The 23,268-nt window shown below is 53.3% G+C and overlaps 2 protein-coding genes across 6 annotated transcripts in view; one reads left to right on the top strand and one right to left on the bottom strand.

The window, feature by feature from the left end:
- Positions 1 to 1,839, bottom strand: part of POMT2 (protein O-mannosyltransferase 2) — a 42,634-nt gene extending 40,795 nt beyond the window's left edge. For all 4 annotated transcript variants that reach the window (XM_052647398.1, XM_052647396.1, XM_052647397.1 and 1 more), the window contains exon 1: positions 906 to 1,839. In XM_052647398.1, coding sequence (XP_052503358.1) covers positions 906 to 1,369 — 464 coding nt within the window. In that variant the 5' untranslated portion in view covers positions 1,370 to 1,839. The remainder of the gene's footprint in view (positions 1 to 905) is intronic.
- Positions 1,482 to 21,358, top strand: GSTZ1 (glutathione S-transferase zeta 1). Of its 2 annotated transcripts, none has more exons than XM_052647400.1 (9): positions 1,482 to 1,796; positions 11,166 to 11,217; positions 13,019 to 13,086; positions 13,606 to 13,686; positions 14,259 to 14,384; positions 15,566 to 15,644; positions 16,195 to 16,247; positions 16,994 to 17,043; positions 17,120 to 17,556. In XM_052647400.1, the coding sequence occupies exons 1-9, from the start codon at positions 1,782 to 1,784 to the stop codon at positions 17,124 to 17,126; spliced, it is 531 nt and encodes a 176-aa protein (XP_052503360.1). In that variant the 5' UTR covers positions 1,482 to 1,781; the 3' UTR covers positions 17,127 to 17,556. The 2 variants fall into 2 exon arrangements, with proteins under 2 accessions (XP_052503360.1, XP_052503359.1); XM_052647399.1 differs by lacking the exon at positions 17,120 to 17,556 and adding an exon at positions 18,294 to 21,358 and having other exon boundaries at positions 1,484 to 1,796.
- Positions 21,359 to 23,268: the final 1,910 nt, after the last annotated feature.

The following is a 23,268-nucleotide window of genomic DNA, read 5'->3' on the forward strand; positions in this document are numbered from 1 at the left end:
GGCGCCACCATGTGGGGTTTTCCGGCCATGAGAAATTGAATCCAACTTGCCCACATTCATCCTGCTTCCTCTGCCATGGGTAGTAAGTCTTTTGACTCTGACCTAGGAGTCTCGTATCTTCCGTCAGCACTCATGAAATAATAACAAGCTAATTCCTTAGTTTCCAAGTGGAGTAACCTGATAATCTGTTAGCGTGCTTTTTAGTCAAGGAGTTCCATTTCTACCAACCTCTACACTAACTTTCTCCTCAGTGATGCAGAGAAAACAGTATCACTTTTTGGCCAAACACATTAACCATTTTCAGATCATATAAAGCTCTTCCTCCTTCCAGCGGGAGACTCTTGAAGTTTTTTAAATGAATTTGACTCCTGCAACCCAGTTCAACAAAATCTTTAAGAAAATATGTCTATCCTCACAGGATGGAGGAGAGATAGCCAGGTGGGACCCTTGTTATCACCCATGGACACACAAGTTGTTCAGATTCTTAGAACCTGTTAGGAACCAGTTAGGAACATTCCCACCCCCCACCATCCCGCCCTCTGAGGCGCGGACACCCTGCAGATTAGGAACTCGTGCTTAGGAAATTCTATACTGAGGATTTCCAATTCTCCCGGGAAAGTTCAGAGCATCTTTAAAAGCCACGTGAGGCACTGCAGCATAATCTGCAAGACAGGAAGACTCCTTCCTCACATACTGAGGAATCCCACTGCCACCCACCAAAGCAAAAATCTATTCCTTCTCCCGAGGGTGCCAGAGGCCACCACCAGCAACCTGTATCCCCACCCTCCAGCGGGCCCCGCCCCTCCCACTGTGAATCCCGCCCCTCCGCGACCCCGGGCCAATGAGAAGGCGCGCCCCTCCTTCCGCGTGGCCACGGTGCCCGCCCAGGCCCTCCCAGCACTCACCAGATGTGCGGCGGCTGGTCCAGGCGGTGGAAGCGGGTGGCGAAGGACGTCAGCGTCACCAGGGCCAGGAGGGCCCACCGGCCGGCCGCCTCGAAGCGCCGCGAGCTCGGAGGAGCAGGCCGTTTGGGGCTCCGCGCTGTAGCCGTCTCCGTGGCCACGTCCCGGCCCGCGGCCCGAGCCGCCTGGGACCCGCATCGGCCCCTCCGGGGGCGCAGTTCGGATCCCGCCAGGCCTCCGCCCGCGGCCGGCGGCATTCTTCCCCTCCTTAGGATGGCCCTCCGGCCCGTAGACACGCTGGGTCCCGCAAAGCGCCCCGCCAATAAGTCACCAGGGGGCAGCTCGGGGTGCCCTGGGAAATGTAGTTCCCTGCGCCGGCTCCGCGGCGCCGGGCCCCGGCCTCTGGGGTGGGCGGGGAGGGCGCTCGCCGCCCGGGCCGCTAGGAGGCGGCTAGTGGCGCACAGCATGACGCCCGGGCGGTGCCGGCCCGGAGAGAAGGCGGGCTCAGGGAGCTGCGGCTCCCAGCGGCGCCGGGGCTGGGGGCGTGGCGGCGAGGCGGGCAGAGCTACCCGAGACCTTGGAGCGCATGCTCAGCCGGCCCCTCGCTTTTACCGGGACCGAAACCCAAGTCCTGACGTGTTGGGCCCGGCCCCTCACTTTTACCGAGACCCAAACCGAAGTCCTGACGTGTTGGGTCCGGCCCTTCGCTTTTACCGAGACGGAGTTCTGACGTGTTGGGGGCCGGCCCCTCACTTCCACCCAGACCAAAACCGAAGTTCTGACGTTTTGGGGTCCAACTGGGCCCGAATCGTCACCGAGTCGGAGAGTCGCAGGCGCGAAGTTTCCTGACCTGGAAGGAGGGGCCGCCCGCAGCGCGAGATGCAAGTGGGGAAGGTCTGTGTCGCGTATCCGAGGCGAAAGGCCGCTGCTTAGAAACACTGAGGCGACCCTGGGGTCGGGGTCAAAGGTGACCGCTCGGCCCCGCCCACAGCTCCCACAAAGACTCCCAGCAGGCCGTGCGCCGCTCAGACTCGGCTCTGCGCCTGCGCGTTGAACAGTGTTCGAGGGTAGGAGCGGGGATTGGGCCCGAGGCACGGAACTTGAGGTTGCGCGGGTTGTTTCAGTCTTACCCTCCGTGCTAGTCTCGCCAGCCCCCAGCTCGACCGGCTGGGGCTTCCTAGCGCCGTCTCTCGTCTCCCTGTTCTGTACACTGGCCTTCGTACTTTTTCCCGGGGGTCAGCCCTACAGGTCTCCAGTTCAGTTCAGTCGCTCAGTCGTGTCCGACTCTTTGCGACCCCACGGACTGCAGCACGCCAGGCCTCCCTGTCCATCACCAACTCCCGGAGTTTACTCAAACTCATGTCCATTGAGTCGATGATGCTATCCAACCATCTCATCCTCTGTCGTCCCCTCCTCCTCCTGCCTTCACTTTCCCAGCATCAGGGTCTTTTCCAAGGAGTCAGATCTTCGCATCAGGTGGCCAAAGTATTGGAATTTCAGCTTCAACATCGGGTCTAACAGCAAATGGGTCTTAACAGTTAGCAAATGGCCTTCCAGGGTTGTTTGCATTTTGGGAGATTGCCAAGGGGAGGTGGTGGCACTTGTGATCATAACAATCAGTTGGGGACCTTACCGGTTTTAATTTGCATTTTCCAGGCCTGTCCCCAATCCGCTATATCAATCTCTTTATTAAAGAGTGAGAACAGCGATTGTAGCTCAAAGGAAGATGGCAGGAACATCAGGTGGAATATAATGGCAATCCACTCCAGTATTCTTGCCTGGAAAATCCCATGGTCTGAGGAGCCTGGTGGGCTACACAGTCCATGGGGTTGCAAACAGGCAGACATGACTGAGCGACTTCACTCTTTTAACTTTTAAAATTTAGCTCTACAAATGCTAAAAGGAACATGGAATGGTTTATGCAGGTATCACTGGTAAGAGAGAGATCAGAAACCCCCCTTGGTTATATCTGCTGGTGGCCCTCACGTAGGAAACGTGAGGGCTTAATGGCATTTACAGTGGTTCTGTGCTCATCCTTAGCACAGGTCAAAGGTATAACATTTAGTAACTAGGTAAGGTGTTTCTTCAGAGATTCTAAGCTACTGTTTGCGGCTCTCTAGAGATTCCATTCTGTTTCAGCAGTTGCTGCCTCGGCCCGAGGGCCCCCTCCAGCCTAACCAGGTAAGGAAAGGGAGGCACCCTGGAGCAGGGTACATCTAATTGTGGCCACCAAACTCTTCCTCCAAGGATGCCTGCTGCCTATCACTTGTCCTTTGTACCAGAACTATCTTCACTTTGCCCATGAAAGTTTCCTTCAGGACAGACTGGAACTCTCAAGCTCAGGAACTAATTTCGGAAAACTGGATTCCCACTTGTGTCCTTACCCGCATGGAAAGTGGAGTTGGTAGTTTGAGGATGAGGAAAGCAGGGTCAGGTAGTGAAAGGTTGTTGCTGAACCACACAAAGACGCTGGGATTCTTGGCCTCCGGAGAATTCAATCCAGGGCCAGAGACGAGGCTTGATCGCTCAGAGCTTTTGTGTAATAAAGTTTTATTAAAGTATAAAGGAGATAGCGAAAGCTTCTGACATAGACATCAGAAGAGGGTAGAAAGAGTACCCGCTTGCTAGTGTTAGCAACAGAGTTATATACTCTCCAATGAGTTTTTGAGTTGGGAGTCAGTGTTTGTCCCAAGATATACATCATCCTTCCGAGTAAGGTCATAAAGCAGAGTAACACTCTAATATATTTTTCTGGGTCCTCTAAATAGTCTCCCAGATCCTCCTTGATTCTTTGTATTTCTTGATAAGAAAAAGGCTTATTAACTCTCATAGACTGATTATTTCTCCTGGCGGGTGCTTCATGAAGAGGCAACAGCTTGTGTGGCTGTTCCTCAGTCTCTCTGGCTGCTCTGCACATATGATCCCAGGAATATATTGGAGAAACCTGCTTTTCTTTATCTCTTTGTCTCCTGTCCTCCATCTCATCTAAAAAGTAGGACAGGAGGGAGCTGAAGGAGTCACGCCCAAATGTATACCCTTAGGACACAAGTCTGGCATATTTCGCATAGAAAAAGGGGCAACACATATGTTACTTCTACCCATTTCCCTTGTTTTCTACAGAACCGGTCTAATGGTAAAACTGTATTACACTTTCGAGACCCTCCACCGGCCACCGTTCGCCATCCTCCAATGGATACCGTGGCCATGCAGTATGACATAGGAAGACCAGGTGTGTCTTCTTTAAGCCCTGGGGATCAAATCTATCCCAGTTTTTCAGGATACAGTTCAAAGGAGTGAGGCTGGAATTGCTAGCTCCCATCTGTAAGAGAGAAAAAAGCGACCAGCACCATCTTTCAACCGGAGGCGTCCCTCCTTGCCCTAGATGGGGCTGTAGACAGATTTTACACCAAAACTTTTCTTTCCTGGTCGGACTTAATCTGTCCGTTACCGACACAGGCGCCGTACTCGTCCCTCCCGGTTCTACCACTGAGATGGGGTGGGGATGCACCAGGGGTAGACCTGATGGCATCCCTAACTGACGTCCAGCTCTTCATCATCACCTCTGATGCTGCCCGGGGTGCAATCAGAGTAACCTTCCGGAATGCCCCCCAGGCTAAGACCGCTGGGGGCACCGTTCGTCACCTGAGTGCCTGTGCACGACCCTGAGTATATTCCTGACCACAGTAAGACCAATACGAACATAAAACTGAGATGTTCCTTCCAAGTGTCACCACACCAGTATAAGAGCCTCCTAAGCGTCACCACACCAGTATAAGAGCCTCTTCTGGTCCACTAAGACCCAGCGTTACCAAAGGAAAAAAAACCCATTGTAGTTCCAATCTGAGTAACCTTTAACCTCAGAGATGCTCTTGTAGCTAGAGCTCCATCTAACTTTCGAACTTTCGATTCCTAGTGAAGCTAGGCGCTTCCTAACTACCAATCCAAGTTTGGGATCTAAGTAACAATACACAGTAACAGCAGAGATCACAAGTCCCTTGAAAGTCTATGAAGCGACAGATTAGGTAGGTACTTCTAATTTCCAAGGAGTTATGAAATTGTCAAAAAGACTAAAAAGTTTGACCAAGAAAGAGTTCAGTCCACATGCTTTGCCCATTTCTGGTCGGTTACAGAAGGAGACATTGGGTGCCTCTTGGCATTGGCAGGTCGGTATAATCCCCTGACAGGTTTCTGCTGTAAGCCGTATGAGGTCACCATGGAACTGCAGAGCAGGGCTCCTCACTTGCTTCATGCAGTGAGTTTCATTCATTCACGCAGGCACACTGTAGAGTTAGTAAAGTACAGCAGAAAATGTGTTCGCTAGGAGAACAGAGAACTAGAGCTCCAAGCATCCTTACCTTGTCCTGAAGAACCCAGACGAACCCCCAAGGTGAAAGGTTGTTGCTGAACCACGCAAAGACTCTGGGATTCATGGCCTCCAGAGGAGAAGAATTCAATCCGGGGCCAGAGACAAGGCTTGATCACTCAGAGCTTTTGTGTAATAAAGTTTTATTAAAGTATAAAGGAGATAGCGAAAGCTTCTGACATAGACATCAGAAGGGGGTAGAAAGAGTACCTGCTTGCTAGTGTTAGCAATGGAGTTATATACTTTCCAGTGAATCCAAAGAATGTCTGGAGGTTGTAAAGACCAGACCTACTGCCATAATTTACATTTTAAGATAACAGGATTCAGTTCAGTTCAGTCGCTCAGTCGAGTCCGACTCTTTGCGACCCCATGAATCACAGCACGCCAGACCCCCCTGTCCATCACCAACTCCTGGAGTTCACTCAGACTCACATCCATCGAGTCGGTGATACCACACAGCCATCTCATCCTCTGTCATCCCCTTCTCCTCCTGCCCCCAGTCCCTCCCAGCATCAGAGTCTTTTCCAATGAGTCAACTCTTTGCATGAGGTGGCCAAAGCACTGGAGTTTCAGCTTAAGCATCATTCCTTCCAAAGAAATCCCAGCGCTGATGTCCTTCAGAATGGACTGGTTGGATCTCCTTGCAGTCCAAGGGACTCTCAAGAGTCTTCTCCAACACCACAGTTCAAAAGCATCAATTCTTTGGCACTCAGCCTTCTTCACAGTCCAACTCTCGCATCCATACATGACCACTGGAAAAACCATAGCCTTGACTAGACAGACCTTAGTAATGTAATGTCTCTGCTTTTGAATATACTATCTAGGTTGGTGATAACTTTTCTTCCAAGGAGTAAGCATCTTTTAATTTCATGGCTGCAATTACCATCTGCAGTGATTTTGGAGCCCCAAAAAATGACACTGTTTCCACTGTTTCCCCATCTATTTCCCATGAAGTGATGGGACCGGATGCCATGATCTTTGTTTTCTGAATGTTGAGCTTTAAGCCAACTTTTTCACTCTCCTCTTTCACTTTCATCAAGAGGCTTTTGAATTCCTCTTCACTTTCTGCCATAAGGGTGGTGTCATCTGCATATCTGAGGTGACTGATATTTCTCCCAGCAATCTTGATTCCAGCCTGTGCTTCTTCCAGCCCAGCGTTTCTCATGATGTACTCTGCATAGAAGTGAAATAAGCAGGGTGACAATATACAGCCTTGACGTATTCCTTTTCCTATTTGGAACCAGTCTGTTGTTCCCTGTCCAGTTCTAACTGTTGCTTCCTGACCTGCATACAAATTTCTCAAGAGGCAGGTCAGTTGGTCTGGTATTCCCATCTCTTTCAGAATTTTCCACAGTTTATTGTGATCCACACAGTCAAAGGCTTTGCCATAGTCAATAAAGCAGAAATAGATGTTTTTCAGGAACTCTCTTGCTGTTTCCATGATCCAGCAGATGTTGGCAATTTGATCTCTGGTTCCTCTGCCTTTTCTAAAACCAGCTTGAACATCAGGAAGTTCACAGTTCACGTATTGCTGAAGCCTGGCTTGGAGAATGTTAAGCATTACTTTACTAGCATGTGAGATGAGTGCAATTGTGCGGTAGTTTGAGCATTCTTTGGCATTGCCTTTCTTTGGGATTGGAATGAAAACTGACCTTTTCCAGTCCTGTGGCCCCTGCTGAGTTTTCCAAATTTGCTGGCATATTGAGTGCAGCACTTTCACAGCATCATCTTTCAGGATTTGAAATAGCTCAACTGGAATTCCATCACCTCCACTAGCTTTGTTCGTAGTGATGCTTTCTAAGGCTCACTTGACTTCACATTCCAGGATGTCTGGCTCTAGATTGGTGATCACACCATCATGATTATCTGGGTCGTGAAGATCTTTTGTGTACAGTTCTTCTGTGTATTCTTGCCACCTCTTCTTAATATCTTCTGCTTCTGTTAGGTCCATACCATTTCTGTCCTTTATCGAGCCCATCTTTTCATTAAATGTTCCCTTGGTATCTCTAATTTTATTGAAGAGATCTCTAGTCTTTCCCATTCTGTTCTTTTCCTCTATTTCTTTGCACTGATCACTGAGGAAGGCTTTCTTGTATCTTCTTGCTATTCTCTGGAACTCTGCATTCAGATGCTTATATCTTTCCTTTTCTCCTTTGCTTTTCACTTCACTTCTTTTCACAGCTATTTGTAAGGCCTCCTCAGACAGCCATTTTGCTTTTTTGCATTTCTTTTCTATGGGGATGGTCTTGATCCCTGTCTCCTGTACAATGTCACGAACCTCATTCCATAGTTCATCAGGCACTCTATCAGATCTAGGCCCTTAAATCTATTTCTCACTTCCACTGTATAATCATAAGGGATTTGATTTAGGTCATACCTGAATGGTCTAGCGGTTTTCCCTACTTTCTTCAATTTAAGTCTGAATTTGGCAACAAGAAGTTCATGATCTGAGCCACAGTCAGCTCCTGGTCTCGTTTTTGTTGACTGTATAGAGCTTCTCCATCTTTGGCTGCAAAGAATATAATCAATCTGATTTCGGTGTTGACCATCCGGTGATGTCCATGTGTAGGGTCTTCTCTTGTGTTGTTGGAAGAGGGTGTTTGCTATGACCAGTGCATTTTCTTGGCAAAACTCTATTAGTCTTTGCCCTGCTTCATTCCGCATTCCAAGGCCAAATTTGCCTGTTACTCCAGGTGTTTCTGGACTTCCTACTTTTGCATTCCAGTCCCCTATAATGAAAGGACATCTTTTTTGGGTGTTAGTTCTAAAAGGTCTTGTAGGTCTTCATAGAACCGTTCAGCTTCAGCTTCTTCAGCATTACTGGTTGGGGCATAGACTGGGATAACTGTGATATTGAATGGTTTGCCTTGGAGACGAACAGAGATCATTCTGTCGTTTTTGAGATTGCATCCAAGTACTGCATTTCGGACTCTTTTGTTGACCATGATGGCTACTCCATTTCTTCTAAGGGATTCCTGCCCGCAGTAGTAGATATAATGGTCATCTGAGTTAAATTCACCCATTCCAGTCCATTTTAGTTCACTGATTCCTAGAATGTCGACATTCACCCTTGCCATCTCTTGTTTGACCACTTCCAATTTGCCTTGATTCATGGACCTGACATTCCAGGTTCCTATGCAATATTGCTCTTTACAGCATCAGACCTTGCTTCTATTACCAGTCACATCCACAGCTGGGTATTGTTTTTGCTTTGGCTCCATCCCTTCATTCTTTCTGCAGTTATTTCTCCACTGATCTCCAGTAGCGTGTTGGGCACCTACTGACCTGGGGAGTTCCTCTTTCAGTATCCTATCATTTTGCCTTTTCATACTGTTCATGGGGTTCTCAAGGCAAGAATACTGAGGTGGTTTGCCATTTCCTTCTCCAGTGGACCACATTCTGTCAGACCTCTCCACCATGACCCACCTGTTTTGGGTTGCCTCGCAGGCATGGCTTGGTTTCATTGAGTTAGATAAGGCTGTGGTCCTAGTGTGATTAGATTGACTAGTTTTCTGTGAGTATGGTTTCAGTGTGTCTGCCCTCTGATGCCCTCTTGCAACACCTAGCATCTTACTTGGGTTTCTTTTACCTTGGGCGTGGGGTATCTCTTCACAGCTGCTCCAGCAAAGCACAGCCGCTGCTCCTTACCGTAGACGAGGGGTATCTCCTTACCGCCACCCTTCAGGATTAGCCAGAAGGTTTAATCCAGAGACTGTCCTCAGGCAGGATATGTTATTGTTATATAATGCTTGTAAAGACCAGACCTACTCCCATAATTTTCCCATAGTCATGTATGGATGTGAGAGTTGGACTGTGAAGAAAGCTGAGCACCAAAGAATTGATGCTTTTGACCTGTGGTGTTGGAGAAGACTCTTGAGAGTCCCTTGGACTACAAGGAGATCCAACCAGTCCATTCTAAAGGAGATCAGTTCTGGGTGTTCTTTGGAAGGAATGATGCTAAAGCTGAAACTCCAGTACTTTGGCCACCTCATGCGAAGAGTTGCCTCATTGGAAAAGACTCTGATGCTGGGAGGGATTGGGGGCAGGAGGAAAAGGGGACGACAGAGGATGAGATGGCTGGATGGCATCACCAACTCAATGGACATGAGTTTGAGTGAACTCCGGGAATTGGTGATGGACAGGGAGGTGTAGCCTGCTGCAATTCATGGGGTCGCAAAGAGTTGGACACGACTGAGTGACTGAACTGAACTCCCATAATTTACATTTTAAGATAACAGGATTAGCCAGAAGGTTTAATCCAGAGACTGTCCTCAGGCAGGATACATTGTTATATAATGATAAGGAATGTAGAGGGAAAAAAAAGCTTGTCCATTCTTCCTCCTTGAGAATTCCAGACCCCTCTCTCCTTGGGGACCCCTAGACTTCTTATTGACCTGCCTAGGAAATGATTCTCTCAGTAGCAAGCAGGTTGGTGACCTGGCGCATGCAGAAGCAGGAAGAAACTTGGGTGAAGTGTCTATAGAGAGATGGTAGACAGGGGTAATCTGAGAAATTCTGTTGAGTTCTCCCTCATCCATAAGGCTACATATGTGTCTGCTGGAAGATTCATGAGTGCTGCTGCTGCTGCTGCTAAGTTGCTTCAGTCGTGTCCGACTCTGTGCGACCCCATAGACGGCATCCCACCAGGCTTCCCCATCCCTGGGATTCTCCAGGCAAGAACACTGGAGTGGGTTGCCATTTCTGTCCTGGGTTCTGCTTTGGAATGCTGGGTACCTGGAAGCACCAGAGAAACTAACTTTGAGTCCCCGAAAGTTTAGAGGCGATGTCTCACATGCTATTGCCTTCAGGGGCTTCAAATCAACAACAATGAGGAACAGGGCCATGGCAGATCTGAGAGGGCATGCCTTCTCTAAAGGGGGTTATTAATTGTCTCTGTTCGGTGTTGCTACTCAGAAAGAAAACAGTCCAGTATCCCCAGACTTGTTTTTTTTTTTAAGGAAAAACAGGCAACAGGATTTATATATAAAACAATGTGATTTTTAACGTTACCAACTAATTGAAAGGTTTTTAAATACAGTATAGACCAAACAGAACACTGTGGACTGCTGGCTTGTGACCTCAGCTTTGGAGTCAATGGGCATAGTCCCTAGCTGTTTTAATGAGATCACTTGAGAGCATGGAGGACTGGTAGGTGGAATGTTGAAAGAGATGGGCACCAAAGCTCAGAAAATTAGATTTCCCGATCTCTCTGCCACTGTTGGAAGGTATCAAGCTATCATTTTAGGGCAACCCTTCGTTTCACAGATGAGGGAGCTGAAGACTAGAGAAGGCGGGGCTCTGTGCCCAGTCACGCAGAGCTAGTTCCTGCGCTGGGACCAGCCCCCAGGTCTGCCAGCTCCCAGCCCACTGCACCGCATCAAATACTGCTTCAAAACTACGCCTCCTGTCTGCCCGGCTCCACCAGAAGCAGAATAGGCTTCCCACAAGTTCAAGAGGCCCTTTCTGACCAGACTCAAAGTTCCCCGATGCCTGTTTAGCCCAGCTTCCCATTGGCTGGTAGTAGGATCCACCCCTTTAGGGTTACTCCCCCTGCCCTGCAGCTCTATGAGTGGATGTTCCCTGGGAGGCCAGGGGTCACCACAGCAGCATGGCTGAATCGAGCAAGGTAAGGAAAGCATTTGCAGACTGGCTTCCCCTGTGGGGAGTCCCTGGGTCCTCAGGGACGCATGACAGCATAGTTGGAGTCACCACAGGACCCCCAAGGCCTTTATCCCAGATAGCTCTAAGTCTGGGCTGAATTTTCCCGATGCTAGGCCAAAGGAAGGAGGCCCGGCTTGCTGGGAGCCTCCTGGCTGGGAGTTGCCTCCCCTCCAGTGGATTTCTGGGGCTGAGAACCCACCAAGCATGGGTTAACGTGCCTCCTTGTTCTCTCTCCTCAGCCCATCCTGTATTCCTATTTCCGAAGCTCCTGCTCATGGAGAGTTCGAATTGGTAAGAGCTGCGCCTCCACTGAGAGCCGGGGTGGGGTGGGGTGGCGTGGGATGGGGTAGAGGGAAGCCTGGGTGAAAAGCTGGGTACCAGCTTTTCAGGGTACCACCCCCAGCAGATCTCCTGGAGCCCTCAGCCTTGAAGACATGTCCACCTTGGAAAGCCAACAAGAGGAAGGAAGGGGCTGTTTTTCCTCTTAGACCCGCCACCTCTCCCACACTGCTCTCCAAAGCCCCGTAGTAACCATGCTTCAGGCAACCTCAGAGAACTCAGAGGTCCTTGGTAACTGGCAGGGAACAGCTGGCATTCCTCACTTCTTATCTTATTTGATCTGGCAAATTAAACAGACACTGGCCAGTGTCAAGCCCAGAGGCCTCAGGGAAGGAGAAACTGCGGCCCTTCTGGTTCAGTCCTCATCTGACCCTTCTCTCCCTCAGCTTCACTCAGCCCTTGGCCAAGCTCAGAGTCACAGGCTCTTGCTGAGAGAGAATGGGGCTGAGTGCTTTTGTGCCCATGACTCCATTTAAACCTGAACAACCCTAGGAGGGAGGTATTATTGGTGTCACCATTGTACCGGTGGGAAAACTGGGGCACAGGGAGGTTGCCCAAGGGGACTTGCCCAAGGTCACGTAACTAGTAAGGGGCGGAGCTGGAATTTGACCCAGCTAGTCTGGCTCCAGAGTCCATGTTCTTTCCTACCCTGAGCTGCCCATCAGCTGGGGAAACGGGCACAGAGGCTCATGAAGTTACCTGCCCAAGGCCACGGGGCTAACAGGTGAATGTGATGGTGTTTGAACCCCGGCAGCCTGCTGCCAGGAGCCTGGTCCTGACTGCGAAGCCATCCTCCATGACCACCTCTTCCCACAGGCCCCTGGTATTTGCTAGATTTGGTGAGCAAGAGCACTGGGCTGCCGGAGGACACGTTCCTCGAAGAAGACACCCTCCCCCGGCCCACAGCCTCCGCCCTGGCTGGGCCAGACGGCAGCGTGGGCGCTGTCTGCGGGGCTGGTGTACCTTGGCCCCAACCAGGCTCAGCCTCCAGGGTGGAGCTGACCACAGAGCCCAGCGTCCTCCAGGCTCTGCAGACTGTGACATGTCTCAGCCTCCTCCCCTCATTCCTTCGCCTGATGCCGGCCATCACCGTATTTTAATGCACAAGTGTGCACACTTGCAGTCTCCTCCACTGAGGTTGACTGTTTTACCCTCACTTTGCTGGGAGGGGTGGTGGGGGGTGGGGAAACATCAAAGGAGGAGAAGAGGAAATCCAGCCACTGGGAGTCCCAGCTATGCAGTGATGAGACCACCGGAGAGTCCCGGCGCCCTGCTTGGACTCTGCAGTCAGCAACCCGGAGAACAGAGAGAATGAATTAGAAAGGGCTTCCTCTCTAAACAGAACCAGAGTGTCATCGGTCGATGTGGGCCCTGCCTGGTCACTGAGCACCTTCCCTCAGCCCTCAGGTGGCCTTGGCCCGGGGGATGAGTGCGTGTCTCCAACACATCAGCCCCGCTCACCGCTGCCTGAGGCCCTGCGTGGGGCAGAGATGACGGGGACACTTCCCTGCTGTCCTCCAGGAGCCCGTGGCGTGGGGGCACAAGGCTCCCCTGGGGATACAGTGAGCCCAGGAAGAAGAAAGGCAGAGCGTCAGGGCCCTGGGATAGGAGAGCAGGTGCTGCTCAAGGGAGATGGGAAGCAGGGCCCAGAACTTCCCCCAGTGGCGCAGAGAAAGAAGACTCCATCTCTCTGGTCACCCCGGGGAATGTGGTTGGAGGCGGTCACCTGACTGCCATCTCCCGGCTCTCCTAGCTCTGGCCTTGAAAAACATCGACTATGAGACAGTAGCCGTCAACCTCACAAAGGATGGGGGCCAGCAGGTAAGGAGGCTGCCCCCAGGCCACTATGTAGGAGGCAGAGGCCTCGGACAGGGGCCCAGCAGGGGATGCAGACTTCTGCCCGTGAGAGATGAACCCTGTAGTCTTGCGCCCTGTAGTCCCCCCAGCCAGAGGAGGCTGCTGGCTCTCCCTCATGGGACAGGGCGGCAGGCTGTGCAGCAGCGCCGGGGCCATGGGGAGGCCCAGGTTCCAGGAGCCATACCGCAGCACGACTCCAGCAGGGCAGATGGTGAACCCTGCGGAGGCGCCTTGGTGGCCACATACGAGGTGCAGGGACAAGCACACAGCCAGGCCACTGGGACAAAGCCTGTGTCTCAGCGGCCACTGGGCTTCAGGATTCTGCACGGATTCCCCCTGGTGTCATCCAGAGCCTTGGAGCCAGGGCCTTCCCCAGGGAGGGGGGTGCAAGTGGGCAGTAGGCTGGGGGCTTCCTGCTTGCTCCTTTCTGCTTTAGCCGTCTCAGGCCAGGCCTCCCAGTCCACCAGAGCCTTGTCTCCACAGTTCTCTGAAGAATTTCAGGCCCTGAATCCCATGAAGCAGGTGCCAGCCCTGAAGATTGATGGAATCACCATCAGCCAGTCCGTAAGTGGAAGCTTCGGGAGACCCCGCATGAGTATGGGGTCCTGGACAAGAGGACCTCACAGCCCTTCCTTGCCTGTGTCTACCCAAGACGCCCAGCTCTTAGGAGGGACGCAAGGGAGGTTGCCCGCTTGCTTTGGGAAGTGAGGAGAGTCTTAAGCATGGGGGGAGCCCAAGCTCAGCAGGACAAGGATCCAAAATGAGCTCATCCTCCCGGGGAGCCTCTTGGCTTCACGGGGCTCGAGGGGAGGATGGTAAGAAGGGTAAAAAAGGTGGGGTGGTGATTTGGGCTTCCCCAGGTGGCACTAGTGGTAAAGAACCCACCTGCCAATGCAGGAGATGTAAGAAACCTGGGTTCCATCCCTGGGTCGGGAAGATCCCCTGGAGAAGGGCATGGCAACCCACTCCAGTATTCCTGCCTGGAGGATCCTGCAGACAGAGGAGCCTGGTGGGCTGCAGTCCATGGGGTCGCGAAGAGTCAGACGCGACTGAGCGACGTAGTGCAGTGTTGGAAGTGGAGGAGGAGGAATCGGCCGTCCCCTCTGGTCCCTGTCTCACTGCTCCCCTCTGCACAGCTGGCCATCATCGAGTATCTGGAGGAGACCCGGCCCACGCCGCGACTCCTGCCTCAGGACCCGAAGAAGAGGGCCCAAGTGCGCATGGTGTCCGATCTCATCGCCAGCGGCATCCAGCCCCTGCAGGTGCGGCGCCTGTGTGTGCGCTCCCTCCCTCCCCTCCTGTGAGCCCACCCGGCAGCACCCAGCTCATCAGTGGGCGGGGGCTGGGGGCAGAAGGACAGAGGGGACCCTCAGGGACTTGCCCTGGATTGTGGGGCAGAGGGAGGAGGGCAGCCAGAAAATACCCATCCCCCGGGGACCCCCAGGTTTCCAAGGACACCTCCAGAGGCACCACCTCCCTCCGAGGTGGGAAGGGGCCAGGAGGCAGGGAGAGGTGAGCCACCCAGGTCCTGCCTAGGCCCACAGCAGCCTCCCTTTCACCTGTTCTCTGTCATAGACTGGGATTCGCCTCAGATTTTTTTTTTTTTTAATTTTCACTGGTAGAACAGAAAAGTGTTAAAAGAGTTCATCTGTTTTTAAAAAAATTCATCTGTGCTAACTCTTGACTTTGCAAAAAAGAAAATAGCCGAGAAAGGTGGAGTGACTTTGCAAATAAGAAAATAGCCCAGGGCTTCCCTTGTGGCTCAGCTGGTAAAGCATCTGCCTGCAATGCAGAAGACCTGGGTTCGATCCCTGGGTTGGGAAGATCCCCTGGAGAAGGGAAAGGCTACCCGCTCCAGTATTCTGGCCTGGAAAATTCCATGGGCTGTACAGTCTCAAGGATCCAAAAAAAAAAAGAAAATAGCCCAGAAAGGTGGAGTGACTTTGCAGAGTCACTCTCAGTGTGACAGACCCCAGACTGTGCACCTGTGCCCCTTGTTGCTTTTTATTTTTTTTAACAAAGGAGGTTAGAGCAGACAGACACCCGGATCTCCTGAAAGCTAGTCCTGTGTGCCTCCCACCCCATCCTGCCCCGTACCGTCTCCACACCCCCTCTTCACAAGGGACCATGTCATAGAGAAGCACTGGATGCAAGGGAGAGAGGCCTTGGGTTGCATCCCCCCACCTTCCATGTCTCTGCTGGAGTCACGGGCTTCCGGACTACCGGGGACTCTGGGGCAGCCTGAGAAGGTGGCCTCCAAGATTGTCACCTCCCTTCCAACCTGGGGCCCAGATGGGAGGAAGGAGCTCGCAGGGTCCAGGGTAGGACAGGTGTACGGTCAAAGACCGCGTGGGAACTGGGCTTGCCGGAGGGGCCTTGGTGGAGTGGGTGGGCTCAGCCTGGCTCCCAGAGCTCACCTCTGATTTTTCCTTGGGCCACACAGAACCTGTCTGTCCTGAAGCAGGTGGGACAGGAGAACCAGCTGACCTGGGCCCAGCAGGCCATCACTTCTGGCTTTAATGGTGAGTCCCTGCTCCTGTGAGCTGCCCCCTGGTGACCTCTCAGAGAAACGGCCCTCACACTTGGGGCCCCGGGCATCTACAGCAACCTCCCAGGCCCTTTGGCCTTGACAGTGGTGGCATGGATGGGCAGGGCCGAGGGGGCAGTGGGTTGGGCAGCAACCAAACCTGATCCGAACCCCTGGTACTTCTGGGACCCTCACGCCCGAGGCCTTTGGGAGATAGGAGTCCCAGCTCCACTGGCTCCACTGCCCACTGCGGGCAGGAAGCCAAGGCCCGCGAAGCGCCCGCCCCTCAGCTTGAGACCCGCTGCCTTGGCCAGAGGCAGGTCTTGTCCTCTCAGGGGAGGGAACCATAGCTGCGCTGGCCGAGGGCAGGCACCCCACACCCCGTCACCGTCTCCAGGCCCGATGGCTGCATTCCCTCCAGCACACACTCCAGCCTTGCTACTCAAGACAGTTGCCCGTGTCATAGCTATGGATGCCAAAGCCCAGAAAGGCTGACCTCCCCTTTCCGTGCCCAGAGTGAGAGTCGCCGTGTTGCCTCCCCACAGCTCTGGAGCAGACCCTGCAGAGCACAGCGGGGAGGTTCTGTGTGGGGGACGAGGTAAGCCCCTCCCCGGGCCGCCTCAGGCTGCCACCTTCTCCCCCTAAGACTCAGCCGCCTCCCTCCAGCCCGGGGCAGGCTCGGTCTCCAGAGCTTCCCGAGGAGGCAGCTGTGGTGGGTGTGGGGGAGGGCACCCTCTGTGTTAAGCAGAAGTTGGCTCATGGGGCGCTCCTCAGGTCCCCTTGGTCGGCTGCCTCAAGAGGAAGTGAGTTTCTAGTTCCTTGAGGTATTCAAGTCGAAGACCCCGTCTCTGAAATGCAGAGGCGGTCCAGCCGTCACAAGAGGAATTAGACTAGACAATTCCTCCATTCCCTTCCAGTGACAGGATTCTAGGGTTCAGGCGCCCTCGGCTCATACAGGCTGAGGCCCTGGCCCTGTGCTAATTCTGGTTCCTGAGCGCCACCCCGCAACCCGCACCCAGAGGCATCCCATCCCTGCTGGGCGCCCTCCCTGCGTGCTGGTGGGTTTTAACGAGGACATTACTGTCCACTGAGGCAGGCAGGCCTTCTCTGGCTACCCACAGAGCTGGTTGTCAGGGCAGCTGGAGCTTAGCCGGGAGAAGTGCTTCTACCCCAGGGACAGACCCCGCCCGGGCCCACGGGAGACAGGCAGGGGGAGGGCGGCCTTGGGGTGGGTAGAAGAGCCAGAGGCAGATTGCAGCATCAGAGGCCAGCACCCCGGTACAGGAACCGGCGTGAGTCTGGGGTGCGCCCCCTGATGAAAGCGCCCCCTGACCCTCTTTGCAGGTGTCCATGGCTGACCTGTGCTTAGTGCCTCAGGTGGCAAATGCTGACAGGTAAGAGCATGCCACAGCACCCTTTCTCCTCCTCCTGCCGCTCCCCTCAAAACACCCAGCTTCCTCCTACTGTCAGGCCCTGACTTCATCTACTGAGGTGACATCTCATGCAGACTCTTCCCGACTGGCCAAGGTACCCCCCCACCCCATGCTAGGCCACAGCAGCCACTGTGGCCCGTAGGAGACGGCCAGAAGAAGCTGGCGTAACACCGTTGCCATGCCCACCACAGCCCAGGGGATACCTCGCAGTCCCTGCTCCCAGGAGGGGGTGCCTCGCCAGGTGGACACCCCTGAAGGAGACCCTCTGAGAGCCTGCTCTCCCCCGTGCGGTGTGTCTGTGCCCAGCAGTGAGCTCTGCTTTCCTCCCATCAGCCCTTCAGGAAAGCCCAGATAGAACCTCTCTGTGGAAGGCATCGTGCTGAGCACTGCTGTGTGTGTGTGTGTGTGTGTGTGTGTGTGTGTATGTGTGTGTGCGCACGTGCATGTGCACGCGCGTGTGCTCAGTTGCTCAGCTGTGCCTGACTCTTTGGGACCCCATCCCGCCAGGCTCCTCTGTCCATAGGATTCTCCAGGCAAGAATACCAGAGCGGGTTGCCATTTCTCACGCCAGGGACTGTTACAGTTATGGAAACACTTAACAAGAATGTGTTGGAGAAGGAAATGGCAACCCGCTCCAGAACTCTTGCCTAGAGAATCCCGTGGACAGAGGAGCCTGGTGGGCTGCTGTCCATGGGGTTGCGGAGTCGGACACAACTGAAGTGACTTAGCATGCATGCAGGCATTGGAGAAGGAAATGGCAACCCACCCCAGTATTCTTGCCTGGAGAATCCCAGGGACAGGGGAGCCCAGAGGGCTGCTGTCTATGGGGTCGCACAGAGTCGGACACGACTGAAGCAACTTAGCAGCAGCAGCAGCAAGAATGTGTAGACACATTCCCTCCCCTCAAGAAGGTCATGAAAAGGCCAGGAGATCATCTGTATATGAGAGCCCAGCACCAGCCTTACACATATAGTTCATGGAGACTGCCATGGCAGCCTGTTCCCATGGAGTGGGAACAGCGAGAAACACGGCACTGCAGGAGGCCTCCCCCTCCGCAGAGAGCTCCCTTGTGAATGGAGCCCCCAGCCGGCAGGGCCGCCTTCCTATGGCTGCGCCGGCCCGCCCCAGGGGCTTCATCCAGCCCTGCCCGCCTGCTGCCCACAGGCTGTGCCCTGCAGACCTCGGCTTAGATGGATGTTTCTCTGCCCCAGGTTCAAGGTGGACCTCACTCCCTACCCTACCATCAGCCGCATCAACAAGTCACTGCTGGCCTTGGAGGCCTTCCACGTGTCTCACCCCTGTCGGCAGCCGGATACACCCCCTGAGCTGAGGGCCTAGCTCTCAAACTGCACCCCACTGGTGCCAGGGCGGGGGGCGGGGAGGGGTGCAGGGGGAGACATGGCCTGGGCTGAACTTGCCTAGAAATGAGCGAGCCCCGACTGCAGAGATGCGGAAGACCTGAACCCTCGCTCTGGCTCTGCCTTCCCACCGGACCGCTCTCTGCCTCGCCCCTTCATTTGGCACCTGTGGTCAGGGTGGGGTGGAAGGATGCGGGAGCGGGTAAGGCAGGACGTTACCTGGTGTCTGGGTCTCAGGCAGTCAGGAGGATGAAGTGAATGTAGGCTGAAATGTCTGGCCAGTTTACCAGAGCCATGAGGAAGTCTGCGCACTCTTCCCATCTCCTCGACTGTTAACTGACTTCCGAGAGAGCCCACCCTGGAATCTGATCATTAAACTAAAGCCCAGGTGTCTGCGCTGTATCACTTAAAGCTGAGCTGGGTTCCAGAAGGTGAACCCTCTTCCTGGCTGGAATCCGCCTGCGTCTGGACCAGGAGAGAGTGAGCCAGCCCCTTGCCCGCCCCCTGTGGTTGGCCTGGCCCTCAGGACCTAAGGGCCAGGATGAGAAATAAGCCCTAAAGCCTGCTTGAGAGAGTCAGACAAGACCTAGGAGAGAACAGGTATGAGAAGCAGGAGAGAGAGCATCCTGTGAGCTGAGCGCCCAGGGCTGAGAGTGGTACCACTTCTAAGGCTCTCTCAGCCAAGTCCCTCATCTTCAGGGGCAGCGTTCTCTGGACCAACCCCAGGGTTTGATACTTAGGATACATCCTGTTGTGAACGGTCCTGAGGGTGGAGGCAGGCTCCTCCATGGGCAGCATAAGCAGCCTCCAACTGGCGAGCTCAGGAGACCAACCTGGCAACAGCTTACCTTGGGCTGCCCTGGAGCAGGTCCCCAAGCCTGGAAGTGAGCAGCCAGAACCAGGATCACGTCTAGACAGAGATGATCTCCCCACTGCTCTCTGTGGGGAGATTGGGGTCACTTCTGAGAGAGAAACAAGATGACTTGTATATCCCATACCTGAGATTTCTCTTTCCCTGTGTAACTGAGGTTTAAATGGGGAATTAAGATATATGTGTCCAGTCCAAATGGAAGTCCCCTCTCTCAGCCATGAATCTCTTCTTCTTAAATATTTACTTTTACTTATTTATTTTTGGCTGTGCCAGGTCTTGCTTGCACCATGCAGGATCTTTAGTTGCGGCTTGTTAACTCTTAGTTGTAGCCATGTGGGATCTAGTTCCCTGACCCAGGATCAAACCTGGGCCCCTGCATTGGGAGCTCAGAGTCTTAGCCCCTGGGCCACCAAAGAAGTCCCTGTAAGTCCCCGTTTCTTGAGCTCCAATCCCAGGGCACCTAGCTCTTCCCTCTCGTCCTAGGTTCCTTGGTGGCATCTCATCTTAGATGACCTGGGTTCCAGGCTCTCCAGTGACCAAGGTGGGCCACTGTGGTCCCAAAGCGAGTTTGTCCTGTTGGAGACAGACAGAAGCAGAAGAAGGGAGATGAGACACAGCAGTGGAGAGGGAGGCTGTGCGTGTCTTGCTCTGCTGCCTTCTGGGCCCTTTCCCCCAGATTGCTCCAGACTCGCCTGGCTGCATCAGGCTCCCCTGGGCTCTCTCCAAGAAACCTTGAGATCAGAGACTAATCTCAACTTGGGGATCTGTAACGGTCACCTGACTTGGACTTTGAAGGTGATTCAAGCTCTGGTGGATTTTAAAGAGGGACTGAAAAAAAATAAAGAGGGACTGAGCTCAGGGGGAAGAGTGGGGCCCCACACTCCAGGCTGTGCTCCCTGGCCATCCAGAGAGAGTGGAATCTGCAAGGAGCAGCAGGCAAGTGGCAGAAGCGAGGCTTGGCCAGTTGGGGTGCTGCTGCCACGACCCCAGATCAAGGCGACAGCTGGCTCTGCCTCTCACTCACAGGTGCCTTCAGGAGCCCAAATAGTCCAAAGTGATTGCCAGCACTGCTGAGGTTACCAGGTCCTCCCACCCCTCCCTCCTTCCAGCCTCATTTCCAGGCAACAGAGAAGCCCAACAGACTTCTGGGAAGTGCGGCCACCAGCCAGAACCCACGTCTAGGACAAGGCTCTGGACGCAGAGACAAGCTGAGCCCATGCCCCCAGTCTGAACGATTCCACGGGGAACTTGCTATAACGAGCTGGGCGGGCTGGGGTTCCTCCTAGAAACTAGCTGGGGGCTGTCCTGCTCCAGCTGCTAATGGACCCCTCTCCTTCCACTCAGTCCACCAGTGTGTGGTGAGCCCTCCCACCCCACGGGCTGGGGGCTGGGGGCCGGGGGCCGTCCTGCTCCAACTGCTAGTGGACCCCCCTCCTTCCACTCAGTCCGCCAGTGTGCGGTGAGCCTTCCCACGCCCATGGGCCAGGGGCTGATGGCCGTCCTGCTCCAGCTGCTAGTGGACCCCCCCTCTTTCCACTCAGTCCGCCAGCATGCGGCAAGCCTTCCCACCCCACGGGCTGGGGGCTGTGGCTGTGTGATTGGATAAGGCAGCTGCAGCCCCTGCTCTTGCTGAGCTTATGCCTCCCCACTGACTTCTGGACATTGACCTGACCAGCTCTCACTCCACTGCCTAAACATCATGCCTGTCTGCTTATATGTCTGATCTGAGATAATGTCCAAAAGCTGATGTATTTCAACTCATGTCTCCTCCTGGATGGGTAGCACAATATTAACCTGTCTGGGACTTCCCTGGAGGTCCGGAGGTTAGGACTCTGTGCTGCCGATTCAAGGGGAAGAGTTCAATCCCTGGTCAGGAAACTAAGGTCCCACATGCTGTAGTGAAGTAAAAAATAAAAAATAAAAAAATAACCTGTTTAACCTAGAGCCTCCATCAGCCATCCTAAAACTGGTGGCCAAAGCCGAATGGATTTTAAGGAAATCCAAATGAGGTAAAGAGGTGATACAGCCTCCGTTATCAAGCAGTTGTAGAAACCATCCTCATGCACAAAACTCATTTTGATATTTTTCTCATAGTTCTGGTCCTCTCTAGTTCAACATAAATTTTCTGACACGTGTTGTGAGGTGAACAGCAGCAGGTGGGGGAGGGTAGAGATCAAACACTGTGACTTTTCCTGGGCTCAGAGAGATCCTTGGAGTTGTGACATTTCTGAGGCCCTCCTTTTGTCTTCTGGTTTTCCCCGAGCCCAGACAAACCTGTTCTTCCCCACAAAAACAGATGTGTCTAAGCCAAAGAAACTCACTCTGGGCTGCTCTGAGCTGCCGAGAAACACTGGGTTGGGTTCTTCAGGCATCCCCACATCCACAACCCAAGCCATTCAGAGGTGTGGCTGACTAACCTTTGTGGTTCTCAGCTGTAGAGGAACCATAGTCCATCTCCTTATTTCATGATGCTTTTGTGAAGGGGAGACTTTTGTGTTTTAAAGAACCTGAGCCATGGAGCTCTTCACATAGTCTATAGCAAAACGGTCTCCAGGTCAGGGCTGGGAACCATTCTTGCCGCCTTCTTCACCTGAAATCAAGGAGAAAACTAACCCAGAACCAACTCAGCTCCCAAGAGGCTGCTGCAGCTTTCCTGGAGTTTCCTGTGAGCTCTGGAGCCTGGGACTGTGGAGGTGAGGGAACCTGGGGGGATGGAATTGAGAGGAACAGAGAGCAGGCAGGCCCAGGGAAGCCACCAGCTCAGGACCAGCTGACGGATGGAAAAGGAATGGGGCAGGGGGCAGCGGGATGCATAGCGTTGTGGCTCCACTGAACAACACAACTCCTGAGAAAGAGGAGCATCTGTGGGTTTCCAGGCCTGCGGTTTTAAAGCTACCGAGGCTATCTGTGTTCCAGCCCTGGGACCTCCACGGTGTCCAGGACATCAACATGGGTAGCTGCCCTGCTGCTCAGAAATGTGGAGACCTGAGATGTGACCAGCTTCAGCCCCTCCCTCTAGGAAACCATCCTCCCAGAACCTGGGGCTGGATACATGGGCGAGAAGAGAAGACTCTTCTCTAATTCCAGAGGAACTTAGATGTGCTGTAGGAAGAAAGCAACATTCCTATACCTTCTCCCCTGTGTGAGGCAGAGCTCCTGCAAGCTCCTCTAGGGCTGCACTACTGACCAGTCTCTCTTGACCCCAGTTCCAAGCACAGCGACTAGCCTCACTTCATAAATGCAGGTGAAATTGAAAGGTGCTCTTCCTCTAGTCATGGCTGGTTGCCTTCTCCCTCCCTGAATGTCTCTTCCTCTTTTAGGACCCTGGCAGATCATGAAGAAGCAACATTTCCCCAAGTGTGTAGACTTTTCTCTAGAGGTCAGACAGTGGCTCTAATGCTTAGCAATAATTAAGCTTCTATAGAGGGTTTTTAAAACGACCTCCTCTGCAACTGTCTCAAGTCTGCAAGTAAATTCTTATTTGACTGGGTGGGGCCTGAGTTCAGATATCTCTCTCAATCCAAAAGCCATCTCCTATTGAGAGGATCCAGGAGGGGTTTCTCTCCCATGGCTGACCGAGTGGTAAAAAGCAGGTCCTTCTTTATTTCCACATCAGCTGTTAGATCTGTGAAGACCGATCCCAGGATACCGAGGACGGCAGGGAGGTCTGATCTGCCCTCCTCTGCAGTGGGCGTGGCCATAGTGGATGAAGAACAGATACTGGAATGACTTAATGCTGGTAATTAGATATGGAGAATCTTCCAGCTCATGGAAGTAGTGAAGTGAAAGTGAAGTCGCTCAGTGGTGTCCGACTCTTTGCGACCCCATGGACTGTAGCCTACCAGGCTCCTCTGTCCATGGGATTTTCCAGGCAATAGTACAGGAGTGGATTGCCATTTCCTTCTCCAGGGGATCTTCCCAACCCAGGGACTGAACCCGGGTCTCCCTCATTGTAGA

Source organism: Budorcas taxicolor, chromosome 10 (genome assembly GCF_023091745.1).
Source record: "Budorcas taxicolor isolate Tak-1 chromosome 10, Takin1.1, whole genome shotgun sequence".
NCBI classification, from domain to species: Eukaryota; Metazoa; Chordata; class Mammalia; order Artiodactyla; family Bovidae; genus Budorcas; species Budorcas taxicolor.

What these genes read in the sequence shown, in the direction of transcription:
- GSTZ1 (XM_052647399.1), top strand. An exon ending in CTCATGGAGAGTTCGAATTG is followed by an intron (nt 11,218 to 13,018) that starts GTAAGAGCTGCG and finishes CGGCTCTCCTAG; the next exon opens with CTCTGGCCTTGAAAAACATC. An exon ending in GCGGCATCCAGCCCCTGCAG is followed by an intron (nt 14,385 to 15,565) that starts GTGCGGCGCCTG and finishes TGGGCCACACAG; the next exon opens with AACCTGTCTGTCCTGAAGCA.